At 40.4% G+C, this 20233-nt stretch overlaps 1 protein-coding gene across 1 annotated transcript; it reads right to left on the bottom strand.

Annotated features, from left to right (window-relative positions):
• Window positions 1–4007: 4007 nt before the first annotated feature.
• Window positions 4008–11713, bottom strand: LOC311055451 (5-demethoxyubiquinone hydroxylase, mitochondrial-like). The gene is made up of 6 exons (XM_084071642.1): window positions 11528–11713; window positions 10154–10335; window positions 9430–9544; window positions 8974–9113; window positions 5520–5588; window positions 4008–4693 (listed from the first exon to the last, which is right to left on the bottom strand). Exons 1-6 carry the CDS (start codon window positions 11619–11621, stop codon window positions 4616–4618), a joined length of 678 nt encoding a protein of 225 aa, XP_083927768.1. The 5' UTR covers window positions 11622–11713; the 3' UTR covers window positions 4008–4615.
• Window positions 11714–20233: the final 8520 nt, after the last annotated feature.

The raw sequence follows: 20233 nt of genomic DNA, 5'->3' as shown, positions 1-20233 counted from the left end.
CAATACAGATGGACAAAACCATTATAAAGGTGTTAACTGAAGAACTTGGTAAGCTGTCCATTTGGTTTCAGACCAATAAATGATCAACATTAAATAAACAAACTTCATAATGTTTTGGCCTTGAACCAGATATTTTTAACAACTCATCTAAAATAGACATTGATAACATCCCTATAAGTAATGTGTGTTCCACACGATTCCTTGGCATTATGCTTGATGAATCGTTATACTGGAAACCACATATTATGGCCATAATACACCTGTCATTTGATCAGCACTGAGGTAACTACTATGTTATGTTATTCCATGATTTATCCGTATATTAATTATTGCAATATAGTCTGGGCTAGCACTCATTAGATCAAACTTGAGCCTGTATACTGTCTTTGGAAACAAGCTCTAAGAATAATAAGCTGTGTACATCCAAGACATTCTCCTCAGTGTTTATCAAGTGAACCATCTTCATATTGGTCTATTTGGCTCATTGGGGAGAACCCTTCCCCCCTTTTTTTCATCACATATTTTGATATTTTAGTATAATTTTCAGGTCCATAATTACTCAACATGTAGCTCATGTCTCCTCAGACCTCCCAAGTCCTGTACATCTCAATCTCAGTTTAGTATATGCTACAGAGGGTCTAAAATATGGAATTCTCTGCCATTGCATCTACTGGAGTTGTCTTTTCACCAATTCAAGAAAGATCTGAAATCACTTCTCTTAATTACCAAATACTTTCCATGTGGTCTGCCTAATTAACCTGGGTCCATTCAATATTTTTTCCCAGAGGTTTAGTCTTTGTGCCTATGGCTTTTATTGTTGTGATATGCTTTTGTTGTTTCTTTTCTTTGGTATATTGTCTATATTGTTTTTTCATTCATGTTTTCTTTATAATAGATGTGTATATTCCATATTGATGTAATTTTATCCTACAATTAATGTAAAAACAAATTCCCGGAGAATGCTACTTCTCAAGCCCCTGGAGGGTTTTTAGGCATTCTCCTTCATATTTAATTTGACTGAATCCTTGTGTATCATATGTTATCAAATTATTTTGTGAATGAAAATAAACAAACAAACAAGCAACCTAGAAAGGATGTACAACGTTCGCTAATGCTAATTCATGGTTCTATCACTAGTAAGTTGGACTACAGGAACACTCTCCTGGATCTGCCAAAGAAAGCATTTGGTCAACTACAGTCAGATGACACAGAATGCTGCAGAACAAGTCCTCACCAAGTCTAGACAAAGGGCACACATCACACCAGTTTTAAAGGACGATTCCACCCATTGTCAACCTATCTTCATATAATTGGTCCTAACTAATGCTCATGATAAAATCGTACCTTTTTTCTACTCTCCCTGTGTGTCATAGGAGGGCTGTGGACACTTCAGGAACCCGCCTACCAGTGACATCATCGTTAGACAGGTTTTATCATTTTCAAACAAGAGTTCTTTTTTTAATTTGTTTTATGAATGCAAGAACAATGGCTTCCATTATAGAATGCTATCTTTCCAGGAAGCCTGCAGTTTCCATTACCTTGGATTCCCCATCGATGATATCACTGGTAGGCGGGTTTCTTAAGTCCACAGCCCTCCTCTAAGACAGTGATTCTCAACCTGTGGGTCGGGACCACCAGGGGGGTCCTTACATGATTTGGGGGGGGGGGGGGGGGGGGGGTCCCCAGATGACAGTGAAGTGACATTTTAAAGACTTTTAAGACCTTTTTAATACAAAAAAAACAAAAACATTACTGCATCAAAAGTAATCAAGCAAACTATACTATAAAAACTGGTCAAACATTGGCCAATTTGTCAAATAATATAAGAAAGGGGCAAAAATTGTGAAAATAGCCGATCTACAAGCTTGTAGATCGGCTATTTTCACAATATTTATCTGTGGAACCGAGTCAAACTAAATGTAATGCCTCAACTCCTACAATTCAAAGTGCTTGTCAGGGTGGGGGGTCCCCAGTTAAAATATGATTATTTTGGAGGGGCACGGCCTGAAAACCACTGCTCTAAGACACAGACAGTAGACAAAAATGGTACCATATTATAATGAGCATTAGTGAGGACCAATTATATGAAGATAATGGGTGAGGTGTCTTTTAAGATCAATGCACAGGTTACCTCTCAGCTTCAGAATAGATTTTAAGATACATCACTCCATAATCATGCACACACACGTGTATATTTCAGGCATGTTTGTAAGATATAGAGTAGATATCTGAGGTCCCCTGGCACTGAACTCCTAACAGTTCAGTCAGGACCAAGACAATAGGGAATAACTTTTAGTTTGTATGCCGGCCAGCCTCTGGAATACCCTACCAGAGAATCTCAAAATGGCTGAAACTGTAGACACTTTTTAAGTGACATCTTAAGACATTTTTATTCAGTCTGGCTTATTAGTGATTCATTTATAAATATTTTAATTTGTCTTGTTGATTTTATACAGTTTTACAGTTTTTATGCTCATTTTATAGTTTTATGCTCATCTTCTTCTATGACGTTTTATGCATTCTTTGATATTAAGCTGCTATATAAAGAAAGATTATTCTAAACAACAATACTACTACTACTACTACTAATAATAATAATAATAATAATAATAACAATAACTAGATATTATTTATGTATTGATAAAGGTATCTGGATTGACAGATCTGATGGAGTTTTTGCTTTCATTTTGAGTCTTTCAAGTCAAGTCTTAACCACTTGAATCCTATAGCGTCATTTTGTGCATGCCATAATTAGGGAATGATCATTTACTATTCTGTGCTGGCAGTTCAGTCCGAAAACGCAAGAATTTAATTAAACATATTTTGTATGAATATAAAATTAGCAATACATTTATTTTGGTTTGGCAATGAATGGATCTGCTTTTAGGTACTCTAGTCTAATGGAGCACACAACATCTCCCTAAATTAAATGGGGAGTTGTATGTGATTGGTTGAGAATAGAAGCATGGAGCTGACACTGACCAATGGTTGCAACTAAGCAATTACAGTACCTTGCTTCCTTGGACTGGAGGGCTGATTGGACCTGGTTACTGCTGCACTTTGGTGTTTCTGGGCTGTCTTGTATTCTAATAGGGAGAAATGAATGATACAGGTCAACAATGGAAACACAACATGAAAAACTACAATGACACATATGTTATTACCTAGTCTTTCTCCCTTATCCTTCCTCTATCTTGAATGCCTGCTTACTGCTGTCTTTTCATTTAACACAGGAAAAGAATATGATAGAACACCAGAAACTCTGTCCGTCTCTGCTGTCAGGACACAGCATCAAACTAGCTGTGACAATGCATTCCTTTAAATCCAGTCATGCCATTCCTTATATAAACACTCATGTGTACGTATCTGTATTGACTCTGAAGTTTACATTTCCATTTGTGACGGCAAGGACCTCTGCCAGGGCTTGTGTGTGTGTGTGTGTGTGTGTGTGTGTGTGTGTGTGAGACTTGTCTTTCAGTGCTGGTACAGTATGAGAGGCGATGTAAAGCAAAACACATGTTCTTCAGTTCACCATGGCACGTGCCGCTGACACACTGGCAAGCAAACCGGTCATATAATCGGTTCGTACATTTTGTCATCTGCTGGTTTTCGATGTGCCCACTATATGTTTATTGATGTTGATGATGATCTAAACAAAGAGCACAGAATAAGCTCCTCACAGTATGTGCTGCCATCACAAGAATTGGTTGACATACACTTAATTCATATGCTTTTTCTCCCCACTCTCATTGACTTCAATGCATTCCATCAAATGTTCAGCTCCAGTTTGCCTGCCAGTGCGACAAATCTGCCCGCTGGAATTGCCTAACCAGAAAGTGATGTAGCTGTTCTTTGCTTCTTTACAGAGCCTTGGTAAATGGCAATGAGGGAATTTGAGGCAGCTGGCCAGTGCCTCCCAGAGTAAAAGATTGTGTATTACTGTCTGGTCTACTGGTTATTTAACACCATATTAAATATTGATCAGATCAAGACATCAGTGTGTATTTGTCTCCAAGTTTATTTAACATCACATCACATCCCTTTGTCTCCATCTCACGTTATTAACGTTTAGAATACCAGTACACACCAACCTGGAGTTCTGAGGACATTTTGCTCATACCCGCTTGGCCTTTTTTTTTTAGATTTGACAACTATGATCAGGAGGTTGGATACTGTGGACATGATTCATGTCAAAACTTCCGTGGGTATTATTTGTGTGAACAACCATAATCTTAATAAAGGTCAACATTATTTAAAAAATAGCCCATTTACAAGCTCGCAACATGTCACACCACAATCTGCCATTTCTGCTAGTTTCAAATCAAAATCAAATGATGCGAAGGTACATTTCAGCGTTCTTTCTATTTTAGGAGAGAAAGGCTAGTTGACTTAAAAATCCTTTGTTCAAACTCTGGGGGCTTGTTCTTCTGTTTCTTCCCATAACAGGCCCGGCATCGTCTTCAAGCTTAAAAGTATTTTATCATTGAGCTCCTGCTCCCTGTTTGTAACCTTAAACAGCTACAGTAAAGCCGTTTGAGATCCACACGTATTGAGTTCTTTGCCTTGGTCACAACTTCAGAGCCAATGGACTTTTAATCCAAGGAGTGATGACTCTCTAGACCCGTTCAGAGGCAAAAATGGCAGCTTTGCATCCTGCCTGTATGACGGCCTTCAGGAGCCAGTAGCCAGGTACCTGCAGAGGAAATAGAGGCACAAACAGTGGTGAACTGTTTTTGTTTTACCATTACTGTAACTGTACTGTACTATAGATACTATTAGGGATAGGGTCACGATTATGAAATTTTACTTGATGATTAATTGCCATACAAATAATTGCGATTAAAGATTGAATTGTGTGGCTTTTAGGCTTTATAAATAATGAAATAAATAACTTATTTATATACGAAGAAATTACTGACAATGACCAACACCAATAATCAAAATAAATAATGTATAATGGCTAAAATATGCCAAATGTAATATTTTATACGCATATTTGTTACAACATTAGTCATATTTGTTATAGACTGAGAGAACGAGAGCAATCCATGGTCTCGAAGGGTGGATCCAAACCCAGGCGCCCGGAGCAGTGCGCGTCCTCCGATTGCTTCACCAATCTGGATAGCAGTGAGTGTGAGTTTGAGCAGCTTAGACATGCATTTTCCTGATTTGTATGAGAAAATAGCTCTGAACAGGTCTAGAGTCATCACTCCTTGGATTAAAATAATGAGACTAGCAGGACACTGCCAAAGACAAGTTGGTGCTGTGGGAACCAACGTGCACGGGCATCGGTCACGAGGCCGTCCCACATTAACATACGTGGATGTACTCTACAGTACAGACCTAGTACTAGACTTGTACTAGGTCTCATTTGGTCTCATTTGGCCCTGGCCAAATGAGTCACTGGCCAAGGCATCAGGGATTGTCCCAAATCTTACAATGGCCAAGGTGGACCTATACTGTATATACACTACAGTATATTGTGTTTGGCTCATTTTCCTCGGCTGCACTGAACTTACCGATTCAGCATCGTGGTCTAGACCAGTGTCATGGTGTGCCATTTCATCATCCCGGAATTCCTTGATCAGCTGAAAAAGAAAAAGATTCAACTCAAAAATACAACTGTATTATCGGGGAAACAATTTATCCAAGAGAAGCTGCTGAGAATCTTACATCTTTACATTTGATCTCTCTCTTCTTAAACGCTGCCCTACTAAACCAGGATTATTATCCCTGACAGTAGACTAGCATTTTAATAATGACTATGTTCCATTTGGAATGTTCCTTTACCACAGTGGTCCTCAACCTGTGGGCCGGGACCCCAGGGGAGTCCCCACATGGTTTTTGGGGGTGTCTCAAGATGACAGTAAAGTGACAATGTAAGGACTTTTAAGACCTTTTCAATGCCTAAAAACTGGTCAAACATTGGCCAAATTGTCAAATATTATAAGAGGCAAAAATTTAGAAAATAGCCGATCTACAAGCTGATCTACAAGCTCACAACGGCTTGAGTTGCGATGCGTTGTGAGTTTGTAGATCAGCTATTTTCTCAATATTTATCTGTGGAACCGAGTCAAGACAAATTGAATGCCTCAACTCCTACATTCCAAGTGCTTATCAGGGTGGGGCTTCCCCAGTTCAAATATGATTCTTTTGGGGGGTCACAGCCTGAAAAGGTTGAGAACCACAGCTTTACCACATAAATGCTAGCGTCCCCATCCTGGGCCAAAAATAGCCGATCTACAATCCATCCATCCATCCATCCATCCAACTTGACTGTCAGTCCAAATTACTAGTCATAGTGCAGTTATAAAAAGGTCCAGTAGGTGGCAGTACATGATCAAAACAGAGGGATGACATGCAACCCTGATGCCCAGCTGGGAATGAAACCAGGTTGCAGTTAAGATGTAAGATGTAAAGTAACAAAGTACATTTACTCAAGTACTGTACTTACAAAACATACATACAACTTCAGCCCTATATACATTTCGGCCATTTGAAAATAGCCGATCTACAAGCTCACAATGCGTCGCGATGCAATACATTGTAAGCTTGTAGATCTGCCATTTTCAAAACATTTTTTTGAAAACTTAGCTGAAAAGGGACATTCCATATAATGAGTAGTTTTACTTTTGGTACTTTAAGCACATTTTGACGTCAATACTTTTGTTCTTTTACTCAAGTAAATTTGGAACACTGAACTGTTAATTGTGATTTTACATTGTGGTATTGCTACTTTCACTTAATTAAAAAATGAGAGTACTTTTTCCACCATTGCCGATCAATGTGCGTAAAATGTATAATATATAGTAGTTATGTATGGAATGCGTATCAACAGCAATATGGATCAATATGCACATATAGGCATGTAGCTATAGGTATATAGCCACGTTGAATGGCAATTAAAACGGAAAGGTCACGTCATTTCAAGTATCAGCCCAATAGGTTATCTAGTGTCCCTGGACAGTCTAGTGTCCCTAGACAGGTCCTTCTACAATTTTCAGTCAGGTGGTAAATGTCACCTGCCTGGCAGTTTTGGATTCCCTATTGCGCCATTGATAAGCATGCAACTGTGCAAATGAATAGCTGAACTGGCACCTTGGTGCTGGATTTTGACCCAATGTGGCGAGTGTGACTGGCAGCAAGGTGCTGAGAGGGTGTAAACCTTTTACTTAAGTAAAAGTATCAATACTGCAATGTAGAAGTACTCTGTTACAAGTAAAAGTCCGGAATTCAAAATTTCTACAAGTCATCTGTCATCTGCTCGTCAAACTGGAAGGGTATTCAACCAATCACAAACGGTGTTCACAAAAATGTGCTTTTATTAATATCTTTAAAATATACTATTGAATTTCCATTTCTGCTAAGCAGCGAGCTAGGACACGACGTGACATCCGCTTTAATTTCTCTCATTTTCAGAGCTTCCGAAGGACAGACCGTTATGCGGGCTACATGCTCCAACCGAACAGTCGAGGATTGTTCGGCTGGGTAGGCTATAACTACAAAATGAAATAATTCAGAACTTCGGCGGGACGACGTATCCAAACCTGTTTTGGACTTGCACTCCTCCGAGATGTTCCGATTAGACAAAGTAGTTTGGCTACCGTGATTAGTCAGAAGTTGGTCAGACATTCAAGGTGGCCGTGATATACTATATATATCCTGTATACTAATGATTGTAGGAGTCAACATGACAACAGACACATTGTTAAATTTGCAGATGATTCTGTGATTGTTAGTCTTTTGAGTGATAGTGAAGCCAGTCATGGCCCAGTTGTAGATGACTTTGTTTCTTGGTGTGAAGATGCATTCCTACAACTTAAAGTCACAAAGACTAAAGATATGTGTACTGATTTTAGACGATCTCCACCAGCTCCTCAGAGTAGCGTCATCAGCTAAAAACAATAGGTACAAATTCTCATTTGTACCTACTTCTATTCGTGCCATCAATAATAGCAGCAGGAGGAGGTAGCTATGAGTAGCTATTATTATCTGGATCTTGTGATTATGTCTATGTCTATGTGTGTCTTGTGTATGTATGTTTACTGTATGTTGGAGTTTCTTACTATCTGCTGTAACATAAATTGCCCAGTTTGGGACATAATAAACTTGAACTTGAACTTGATATACATTTACAATTTAGGCATTTAGCAGAGCGACTTACAGTAAGCAAACACGAGGTAATACATCAAATGCATAGAAATAGTAATCTCGGATCATAGGTAAACCAAGAACCTATCATCAGTCTAAACAGTACAATTTAAAAAAATAAAATGATCTGCACATTGAAACTGTACACACTATAGGATGCCAGGTCTACAAATGAATCTGGCATCTGTCTACATAACATGCAATCTTTGTTTGGGAGCCAGAAGGGAGAAGAGTCTGGGACGTGTGGAGCGTTGTCCCTGATGTTTTAGGGAAGGTATTTAGTTTGTTTTCCGCACTCAGTCCAAGGCTTCATGCTGCCAGCAGTGAAAGCAGTGATAGTTTGGAAGAGAGGTTGGCTGAGGAGGAACTAGTCTCACGAGCCACCCGCCAAGAGGTACAAACACGGTCTGTAATCCCTGACCATGCATCAACAACCTGTTGGCAAGAAATGGCAACGCCTCCGTACCTCTGCGACACATTTCCCACAGCGTGTCAGAGGGAGATCCAGAACTGGTTCCGGCTGTACATACACACAATGACCGCTCCAGTGGCTCGAGCGCCCGACGGAACGAGCCACGGTGTTGCTAGGCAGATTCATTGAGCTGCATGGGCAGATTACTGAGTGGGTGGGGCCTCTGAGTACTGACATGCAGTATCTTGGTGTATTTCTCACGTTACTGACATGCAGTAGTTTAGTGTATCTCTCCGAGTACTGACATACAGTAGTTTAGTGTATCTCTTGGGGTACTGACATGCAGTAGTTTGGTGTATTTCTCACGTTACTGACATGCAGTATGTTGGTGTATTTCTCACGTTACTGACATGCAATAATTTGGTGTATCTCTCAGGGTCGTTTTCCATCAACTGTCTGATCTGGCTGTTGTAGTGCTCGGACACACTTTCTTCCACAGCCACTGTGCACGCCATAGCTCCTTCTTTACCCAGCAGGGCCGAGGATGCGCCTGAACACACACACGCACACACACACACAGAAACATGAAGAAGGGAAGCCTCGGTTAGACACTTCTCAAACGGTAAGTACTGACTGTAATCATCAGTATACACAGTAAAATCATCAGCGATCATTTATCCATTTGTAATTAATACAAACGGTATGTGCGATTGTAATTCTATCACACATGTAGTGAGGGAAAATACCCTGTCTTCTGTCTATTTCATTCGCAAAAATGTGTAAGTGTATTACCTGATGACGTCAAACACATCATTGTGCGTATACAGAATACAGATGGCAAAGAAATGAGACGTGGTCATGGTCACCTAGAGCGAAGCCAGCGATGTTCCACAGAGGCAGCAGGGCGGTGGGTCTCACGCGGTGCTCTCCCAGAACCTCGTTAAACTTTTCCAGGTGGCTCTTTTCCTGGTCCCACATCTCCTGCAGGAGAGAAACGACAAAGAAATGAACATTCATCATGTTCTGTGTTCCTCCTCACTAGTGTAATAATTTAACACCTGCTGAGTCCTTCAGATTAGAAGGTTTAGGGTCCTAGACAGGGGGTGTAACAGTTTGGTAAGAATGTCTTTTAGGCCTCTCAGGATTGTCTTTTGGGCCTCTCAGGATTATTATTTTGCAATCAGTCTATGTGTGACTACTCAACATGGATCATACTGGTAGCAGTGGGCCCCTAACGAGTGCAATAACAACCAGACAACGGTAAACTGACACATTCCAGGTGTCACACTGCAGTTGGAGAATCAAGCAAGACAATACTTGAAGTCAAACTCATTTTAACAACCAACAGTAAACTGACACATTCCAGGTATGGAATAAACGACATTGGAAAAGCACACTGCAGTTGGAGAATCAAAACGATACTTGAAGTCAAACTCATTTTAAAGTCCTTTGGAGGAAAGCAACAACTAAACTACGGTACATGGTGTCATGGGGGGGCGATACGATTATTGTAAGCGTTTTTTTTTTTACCACGATAAGGGATAATAACGATTATCGTCCCATCCCCATCTGTGATACACACTTTCATACCTGTATGATGGGTCCCGTGGAGGTCTTGCCCAGGACAGCCATCTGGCCAGCGTAGATCCGAGAGGCTCCATACTCCCCAGCGTGGTCGACTCTCAGCATCTTGTGGAGTAAAGCCTTCTCGTCGCTGTCCAGGTCAGGAGGCAACAGGCTGTAGGCCCGCCAGCACTGGAGCCCTGTGACCGCTGGGGAAAAAAAGGTTGTCTATAGGGTGACCATAATTTTCAAATTCCCCTGAATGTGCACAATCATGCACGGCCATGCATGCATGCGCACGATCATCATGCACGCATGATCTAAATTGTATGTGCTCGCATGTTCGTGCACATGTACGCGCACCATAGGTGTTTTGATTGATTGAATGCTTTATTTTGAAGTTTGCAGAAAAAAGCACATGAAAGTAACGAAAGCCATTGGCTTGTTTCAATTGGGGTCCTTTTGAACTCAATTCATCGTGACATTAAATGACAGAGTAAGACAGATATACACTACTATGCAAAACATCATATAAACAGTTTAGAATAACAAAAACAAGAAATATGTACAGTAAAGGGGGGGGTATGACTTTTACAGGGGCCAGTTTTGAATTGCAGCACCTGAAGGTACTCTTTTAGGGCAGTTTTGAAGGAGAGTAGGCCAGTAGGGTTTTACACTCCTTCACTACTTTTGGTAGGGCATCACATTTTTGTTGCATAGCAGGAGAACGAATTCAACCCCAAATCTGGGTTGGACGTGATCAGTGGAGCTACCATGTGTTGTGATTGTGGACTTCATTTACGTTTTTGAAGTACTTTGACACTGACAGGTACATGGGTATCTTAACGTTGTGGTGTATCTTGTAGACCAGGCCTGTTGCAAGTTGCTGTGTACTCTGTCCTCAACCCTGAGCCATCCGACCCTAGCAAAGTCGTTATTTGAATGATGAGGTGAAATAATTGTGCAGGAATTATAATTCCTGTACATTAACAGAACACGATAAACATTCATGTATAGCGCTTAAAACAATAATTATTTAAAAGGGGTATTTAACTTTCAAACATGTTTGTGGGTCATTTTACTTTTTTTTAATGAAAAAAATGTAATACAATAAAAACAAATTATAACATGAAAAAAGTCATTGAAAACCAGCCAAGGACGGGTGTTTTGAAGCTACAATGGGTTTGAAAAAGAAGGGGGCGTGTCTGATAAAATGAATATCAAATATCTAAAGAAATACTGAATCAAGCAACTTAAAAACTGTCTGTGGTGAAACACAAAAGCCTGAGTAGACGTTAAAATGACCCCAAACATGTTTAAAAGTGAAACATCCCTTTAAAATGTGGTTTAGACCCAAAGGTGCCTTTGTTATGGAAGTGTTATGAAACCCATGCATCCTACCCTTGTTAGAAGTGAGTTGACTTGAACTGGACGGGCAGACAGTTGAGACCGCATGGTGTGTGAGCAGGACACGCGCTCTTAAAGCCCCGTGCATGTTATCAAAGATTCCTGTGTGTCTAATTTAAAACTATACACTTAAAGAAATAATGCTTCTAATATTTCAGAATGACATTCAGGGATGAGCATGGATGGAGCCACCAAAACACTGGCGCTTTACAGTGACGTACACTGTTGCCAGATTCTCTGAGAGTAATAAGCAACCAGGTCTAGAAAAACAAGCCCAAAATAAGCAACCAGGCTGAGGCCACACATGAACAGAGTACTGTATTATACTGATGCATAGCTGATGTATACAGTACATCAGTTATTTGAAAATAGCCGATCTGCAAGCTCACAACGAGTCGCGATGCAAATTACACGTTGTGAGCTTTATATCTGCTTTTTTCCCAAAAACTATTTTGAAATATTCTTTTTCATTTCAAGTAACAGTACAAATCTGGTAGGCTACGGGACGGGACTCCCTGGAGTCCCTGCCCCTGGCACAACATATTTTCAGATGGGGGTTAGGGACAAATACATATTAATTTGGGGGTCCAAACCATGACATGAAAATATTTATGAACCATGGTTTAAATCTAGCCTCATTTGGAACCTCTCCCCAGAGGAAGAGGTTCTGTTTGGAGCTAGTTTAAATCATAATAAAAAAAAACGAAAAATGTAGCAATGCCCAAATAAGACACTTTAGAAACAAGCCCAAAACAAATGCAACCCGCAACTACCAATCTTGACTTTACCGGCAACATTACAGAAAATAAAACACGCCCAACGTCGCTTATAATAAGCGGACATGGCAACGCTGGTGAAGTTGCACCCGGCTACTGGTGTTATGTCGAAATCGGTTTCCCTGTCGAGATCTGTTTCTCTAATCCTGGCCAGATGTCTTGTGTAAACTAAAGTCTGGTGACGCAAGGTTATGTCTGGGGGTCTATGGTCTGTGGTCTGTACGGACTCCACCGCGCGACGTGACAAACCAGGTGTGAAATTAAAATGTGTATCCTTGTGTAGGCCAGTGGTTCTCAAAGTTTTCAAAAAAGTAGGGGCTCCATTGTGGTCCTGTCCTGTTTATTCAATTCATTAAGACATTGATTTAAAGACATACAATAATATACAAGAGAGAAATTCGTTGTCATAGCCTACTAGCTGGAAACAGGTCAGAAATGCCAAATATTCCTAATATGGGTAGAGTAAAATATACACATGTTGCATGGTTAAAAAAACAAACAAACAAACAAACAAACAATAGAATGAGGCAGTTAAATAGCAGAGTAACATAGAGACAGACAGACACAGACAGACAGACAGATGATGAACAATGCTCATACTCATGTATGCCAGATACATAATGTGGGTGATATGTATATACATGATTGAGACTGATGGAAAATGTGTTACTAATGTATCACAGGCCGAAGACTGGACAAAGAAAGGGTCACACAGGGTTGACAGCTGATGTCCTGGCTGGGTTGAGAGAATATCTGTCTATCCAACAGTAGCAGTAGCCTACAGTCAGATGATGTGAGTTGTCCTAAATACTATTGCTGAGATACTATACTATTGCTGAGCGTTTTGTCTCTTTAATTTCTATCGTTGTCCTTTTTTTTAAGGTAAGCACTTGCAGCATCTCTATTGGTTTGCAACCTGAGTGCAAGAACATGCTAGTGAGTGATTCAACATCCTGCACAACCCATACACCAAGGTCAACAGGTACGTACAGTACGATGAAATAGCCTCCTCAGTGTTAACCCTTATGGGTCCATTTGGTTCCATTTGTACAGTCTCTCTGTGTTAAATTAACACTCAGGACATTGCAGTTTAGTTTAGTGTAGTAGTTGATAGAATTGTTTGAAATTAAAATGACACTGACCAGTGCCTCTCTTCATGTAACACACAAAGAGAGCAAAACACGAAGAGAGGCACTGTTATCGTCAGGAATGGTTTGGACTGGGAGTGAAGTTTAAGGGAGTAGCTAGACATGGCTAGTGTTTCTTTGGATGGTGGTCTATGGTTTTAGGTGAGGAGGGGCAGCATGGAGGTGGTGGAGCACCACAATGTGAAATCCTTGGTCTCACCACCGCCACTGGTATGGAGACAATCTCTCAATGTTGATTGTTTTGTTACTATGTGACAACATCTTGTCACATAGCTATATAAGTGATAGGGCTGGTAACTTTCCTCAGAAATGATATTTGAATATTGGTCTTAAAAATTGGTAGATATTCGAATATATTCGAATATTATTATTATTATTATTACAATTTACCAAGTAGCCAAAAACAATGTATCAAGTGCTCGGATCCAATAATACATTGTTTTTTGTATTGTTCCTGTCAAATAAACATGGGGGGAAAAAAATATTCGAATATTCATTTTCATATTCGAATATACATATTTCACCCATATTCGAGGAATATTCGAAATTCGAATATTAATTTACCAGCCCTAATAAGTGATGGTGTGGTGCAGCTGTATCAGCAGGATAGCCATTAAGCTGGGCAAGCTTTGAAGGTTATTATCTAAAAAGAAAATAGATCTCTGTTTTCACAATTTGCTCAGTAATGTAGGATTAACACAAATAAGACCATACTGAGGATATCGCAGAATAGTAATTTATCGGCTTAATATCGGAACTTCAGATGAGTTCTCACTCAGAGTGGTTTCTCTGGTTATTAATATCTTACTTTCTTTCTTTCTTTCTTTCTTTTAATGATCCATTTGTTGCCCTTCTGGCAGCAGAGCTCTAAAGATGGCAATGTCCGTCTGTCCATCCGCCGCTGTTATGGCCCATTTATGGTCAATTTTCTCCCAAATTTGCTGTGCTCCTGTATGCTTCCCGGATGAGCCTGCTGGTTGCGGTGACCCCATGGGCTTTTCTCTTTCACCACCTTTCCACCAAAGGTCCTGTTGGGGTGACAAACTACTATATGCATTTATTTTGCATACATAATATAGACACTTCCCCACCACATGTTCTTTGAATTGGTGACATTTTTTAAAACATGACGACATATCTTTCATTGACCTTGTTTTCCACATTTTGTTTTCAACAACCTTTACCGAAAGTATGCTGTGATCCATCCTACTTTGAGGCAAAAACATCTGCTTTGCCTTTTTCTAACTATCTGTTTAAGTTGACAACAGCAAATAAATCTTGTGTAGGTTGGCTCACCACAGGGCCATGGCCATCTCTGTGGACTCTTTCCTGGCTGTCAGTTGTATAGTTATACTATCATACATCAACACCCTCACGGCGTCAAACTGCGTTAATTATCAGTTTGTATACGGCCTTTGTAACCTGAATTCTATAAAAAGCAATCACACCTTGGATGTTTTTCTCTCCTGCTGTATATACTGTCTCAAACAAAGTGATACGCGTGTCCTGCCACCTCGCTGTTGGTGTTGCTCTGCATTGGTCAAAACACCGGCTATATAGGCCCTGATTCAGATGGATTTATTCCTTACAAAGGCTTTTTGATTGATTGATTGAATACTTTATTAACAGTTTGCAAACAGTACAGTGGTACGATTATACAATGATGCTAAAAGGATAACACAAAATACCCTATGGGCTTGTTTCCATTGTGGTCCTATGTATTCAATTCATCAAGACATTTAAAGACATGCAATAACATACAGCACAAGAAATCATCAACACTAACAGTATAACGATAAATGTATAATACAGAAAACTATTGGGGGGAGGGTCATTTCTGGGGTCAATCTTATGGTATAAGACTTTGCAGTCACAGATTGCAGACAGGTGCTCTTTTATGGTGGTTTTGAAGGAGGGTATTAGGGTAAGGAGTCACACCTTTTGATGGCTGTTGGTAGGGTTTATGACTGTTAAGGGCTTAATTTAATTTGTTATTTCGAGGTGAATTAAATCAAGCCCTTAACAGTTATCATTTAACTGAGATGTGCTAGTGGTCCAGAGCTAAAAAACTCATGTTAACTGATTCATTGCAACTTATTTATGAGCGAGCAGACATATGCGATTGATTATGGGCACATTTCCTAATAATGGTGACTCAAACAGGCAATCCGGTACAGTTTCCCTTGAGATTCTAACTCCCATGTCTGTGCTGTTTCTTAACAGGTGGTCGATAAAATAAGATATTCCACATTTTGGTGGCATAACAGTAGAACGAATTGTGCCGAATCTGAGTTCAACGAGGATCAGTTGATTAGTTTCTGTGTGCCTCCTGAGTGATACAGCTTTTTTATTAGGACACATGTTTTGTGTTACAATTTCACCAGTAATTGAATTCCATGAATAAAACACGCAGGGCTTCCTGCAGAAAGGAGGCAAAGCAAACCATGCATTCAGCAGATTAAGATATCGGATGGAACCTACAATACGACAGAGTGAACATGTTAGATCATTCCTGACGCTAACCTCTTCAACCCATAGTGTTTTGTCTTCAACATGTACTGCATAAAAAGCAGTCTGCCATCTCCCCCAAGTATGTGCTCCCACGTCTGAGAATGCAAAGGCAGAAATGAGAGCGTAACTTTAGGCCAGACTGGCTGTGGCTGGTGAAGGGGAAGCCAAAGGGAAGGCGACCCAACTTTCGGTTCACCACGACTCGACCTCAGTGGCCAGCGTCTGTCTCCCCATCGCCAGCGGATGGATGTCGGGATGCGTGGAAGATACGCGAGGCTCATGTGTGTACGACATTGTTGCTGCATTTATGTGTGCACGTATGTTCACAGATGTGCATGCACGTATGTGTATGGATGTGTGTGTGTGTTTGTGTGAACGGCGCGCGTGCATGTGTCTTTGGTGGGGAATACCACGGTCGGTGGGTGAGGCAGCTTCCTGGGTTCGCAGAACCAGTCAGAAATAGCTTTGCCTGGCTGGGCAGACCCAAGTAGAGGTCCAAGAAGTATGGACTCACTCCTACACAAGCTTAGAAGAGAACAGTTATACAATAAGAGAGATACGCAGGAGAATAAGAGACAAATGTCAGAGAGTTGCTGCTTGTCGTAGTGATTACGACTGTCTGGCCCGCAAATGGAATTGTCCCAATTTCAATGTCCACTATACAGCCATGTGTCCTGTCAAGAGTGTCCTTGAATAAGACACTTGACGCCTTACGATGCTCCGTAATCGTATGTTGCTCTGGATAAGTGTCATCTAACATGTTTACGAGCGAAGGGTGTGTGTCCACTGAAGCAGGATTTTGAATTGTTTTCGATGGGAGCGCCACATGTTTACACTATGCTGGAAACACCAGCTCTGTTTCCAGGTGCTGAGCTTCTAGTTCTCTGACGTTTTTATCTGGCCTCCAAGAATTGAAATATTCTAAATTGTGGCCGTTTGAACGAGAGCCCCTTGCGTTTTCAGCTGGGGAAAAAAAGCACTTTGGTGGACACACCAAAGGGATGCTATCGTTGCTGTCGGGTGGAAGCCTTGTATGTCCAAAACCGTTCCTTTTTTATTATTATTTTTAAAAAAAATTAAAAACATTCTCATATTAAAGGTAGGGTAAGTGATATTTTTTGGTTAAAACAAAAAGTATTTTGTTAAAAGGTTAAAGCACTATATTCTGATAGTAATCATTGCTATAGAGTGTTTGTTCAGTAACAGGAGTCTCCCCGTCTCTCCAGCTCTTTAATAAACAGAAAATACATTTTTCGGTAGGTGTCAAAATCTCAGCCAATCAGGAGAAAGCACCCATTTTTAAGCTTCATTTTAGTGTTCCAGTTCCAATTTTGCCTGCTCATTTCTTAGTGTCATCACTTCCAATTTCACTTGTTTAATCTGTATCCTGATTGAGTTCTCTATCCTGATTGGATAAAATCTGAAATGAAACTGAAACTGAAACGAATATGCATTTTCTGTTTTATAAAGAGCTGGAGAGACAAGGAGACTCCTTTTACTGAACAAACACTCTATAGCAATGAGTACTATCAGAATATAGAGCTATTTAACACTTATTTTAACCAAAGAAAATCACTTACCCTACCTTTAAAATAGGGAAAATAGCACATCTACAAGTTCACAACGCGTCATGAAAGGAGCAAATTATGTGGAGTTACTGCAGCTCTGCAATACTGGGTTAGAAACAGCATTGTTTAACTCTAGCCACAATCCAATGTGTCAGGAATCATTTAGGATGCTGTCATACAGTTGTTAGCTTGACAAACACTATGGAGAATATGTCAACGTACTGTAAATGTACAGTCTTTATTGCTGCAAACACATAGCTGTCTGCTTTTAACCCATTAAGACTAAATATAATATTAAAGGCTCGTTAGTCTAGGGGTATGATTCTTGTTTCTGGTGCGAGAGGTCCAGGGTTCAAAACCCCGGTGAGCCCTGCTGGTAACTCTGCACATCTCTCTCCCTCTTTCCTATGAATTGAATACACATCATGACCCCAATGGAAACAAGGCATAGCGCTTTCTTGGGTTCAGTCCTTTCAGCTTATAAAGTATTCAATCAATCAATGAAATTGATGAATACAAATTGGGTCTCCTCCGATATGTCGTCATGGGCCCTGTGAAGTCCTGGTTGGCTGTAATCCCCAAATCAAATACTTTCCTGGCCCTGTACACTTTTCGTTTTGGCTCAACGTGTCAATGTGAGAGGGTAGGGACGGATGTGGCAGGCTAGAGCGGCGTAACACCGGGGCTGCACTTCTTACTCACTACTACAGAGTCAGTGGTTCTCAAACTCTGGGTCGGGACCCCAAGGGGGGTCCCCCAAATTATTTTCAGTGGTCCCCAGATGATTATCTTAAAGTGCAACATTGTTTTCTCACTCAACAGTAAACAAACCAACATACAGTATAAGTGTATCCAGGGTATCTGCACATTTTTCAAGTGATAATGACTTTTCAGACCGTTTTAATACCAAATTGGCCAAATTGTCAATATATACGTAAGAAAGAGGCAACATTGTGAAAATAGCCGATGTACAAGCTAATGTCATGGGGTTAGTTTGGCTGTTTTCACAATATTTATCTATGGAGGTGGGGGTCACCAGTTCAAATATGATTAATTTGGGGGGTCACGGCCTAAAAAGTTTGGTAACCACTGACTGCACATACAGAGTAATCCACTATTGTGGATTGATCATAATGCAATTGATTGTTGTGCATTGATTGGTTGTGGAGTGATCCACTATAGGGTCTGTCTCTGTGTAATATGAGAGACATCTCAGCATCCTGTTTTAAACTATGACTTTGATGGATATGATTCAAAACACAAAACCCAGCAGAGAACAACTGGGATCATCACCCTCCGGTTGAGGAAGACGTGATAATCCTCACATTTGCCCGAAAAAAGCTATTTTCGTTGGATATAGCTCCCGCTTAACAATAGGTTATTGTTGTGGCGGCAGCTATTTAGGTCACATCGCCCTGAGCAATCATTGTCTTGAGCAGATTGTCGTAAGACTATTATATACACTATGCTGAAGTGTTGGAGACTTCCTGCCAGATCTCCTGAGGTGAATGACAACTGGCCGGCTTCCAAAATTCTTCTCTAATGGTTTACTGACAGTCTGTTAACACAAGTGAACGGTATTGTACTGTCTTGTACAGTTCTGCACTTTCCAAGTAAATTAAATGGCATATAACAATAGCCCTGTGGATATTCGCTGGCGTCCAAATAGGACGGTGCCAGTATTTCAATAGAAGTTGATTGTGGCACCGGCGGTGTCTAAATGGAGACGCTAGAGGGTGTCGGAGCTGCCACATTTACAATTTATACAATTACAATTAACTATTTAGGCATTTAGCACACTCTCTTAATCCAGAACGATTTACAGTGAGCAAGGAAAACACGAGGTAATACATCAAATGCATAGAAATAGTAATCTAGTATCATAGGTAAACCAATAACCTATCATCAGTCTAAACTGTATAATATAAAAACTAAATCAATAATCTGTACATTTAATGTATACAAATGACCTGGCATCTGTCTACATCAGGGGTCTTCAACAGGGGGTCCTCAGAGTTACTACAGGGGGGCCGCCAAATCTTTGTGTGATATGATTTATTTTTTTACATTAACCACTTGAACCCTAGCATCCCTTTTCTGGGGAGAACTTTAGCCAAAAATAGCAGATCTACAAGCTTACAACGCCCGGTAAAAAAAGTAAAACAATAAGTTGAATCTGAAACACAATTTTATACAATATAGAGGGGGTCCCCTCTCTCTCGGCTAAGGGGTCCTTGGCCTGAAAAACTTAGGCCCCTGGTCTACATAACATGCTATCTCTAAATTACATTTTAGCCTTTGCATTGGCCTGCAAGGTGGTCAAGGCTAGGACAAGTAGTGTTTGAGGGGTTGGGAGTGACAATGTGTTGGTGGAGGTGGAGGTGGAGGTGCTGTCCTTGGTGTCGACCCCTGTAATTAAACTCTCCATTGGCCTGTGGTCAAATTAGCAGGACCTTAGTAAAGCTACCTGCAAAATCCAACTTGTTAATTTAGATGACATTTGGCAGTTGCTACAGAGGCTTTCAACAGGGAGTCCGGGACCCCAAGGGGGTCCTCAGAGTTACTACAGGGGGGCCTCAAAATCTTTGTGTGATTGGAACTTTTTTTAATATTAACCACTTGAACCCTAGAATTCCTATTCTGAGAGGAACATTAGCCGAAAATAGCAAATCTACATTAGCTGAAAATAGCAGATCT

The sequence above is a fragment of the Gymnoscopelus microlampas genome (assembly GCF_963454915.1).
Source record: "Gymnoscopelus microlampas genome assembly, chromosome: 11".
Taxonomy (NCBI): domain Eukaryota; kingdom Metazoa; phylum Chordata; class Actinopteri; order Myctophiformes; family Myctophidae; genus Gymnoscopelus; species Gymnoscopelus microlampas.
The sequence above is the reverse complement of the archived record's forward strand: the minus strand, read 5'-3'. Positions and strand labels throughout refer to the sequence as shown.

Excerpts from the sequence above, each read along its gene's own strand:
- LOC311055451 (XM_084071642.1), bottom strand. The coding sequence starts at position 11,621 with ATGCACGGGGCTTTAAGAGCGCGTGTCCTGCTCACACACCATGCGGTC. Across the intron at positions 9,114-9,429 it reads CATCGCTGGCTTCGCTCTAG|GCGCATCCTCGGCCCTGCTG; the intron begins GTGACCATGACC and ends GTGTGTGTTCAG. Across the intron at positions 4,694-5,519 it reads TAGACCACGATGCTGAATCG|GTACCTGGCTACTGGCTCCT; the intron begins GTAAGTTCAGTG and ends TTTCCTCTGCAG.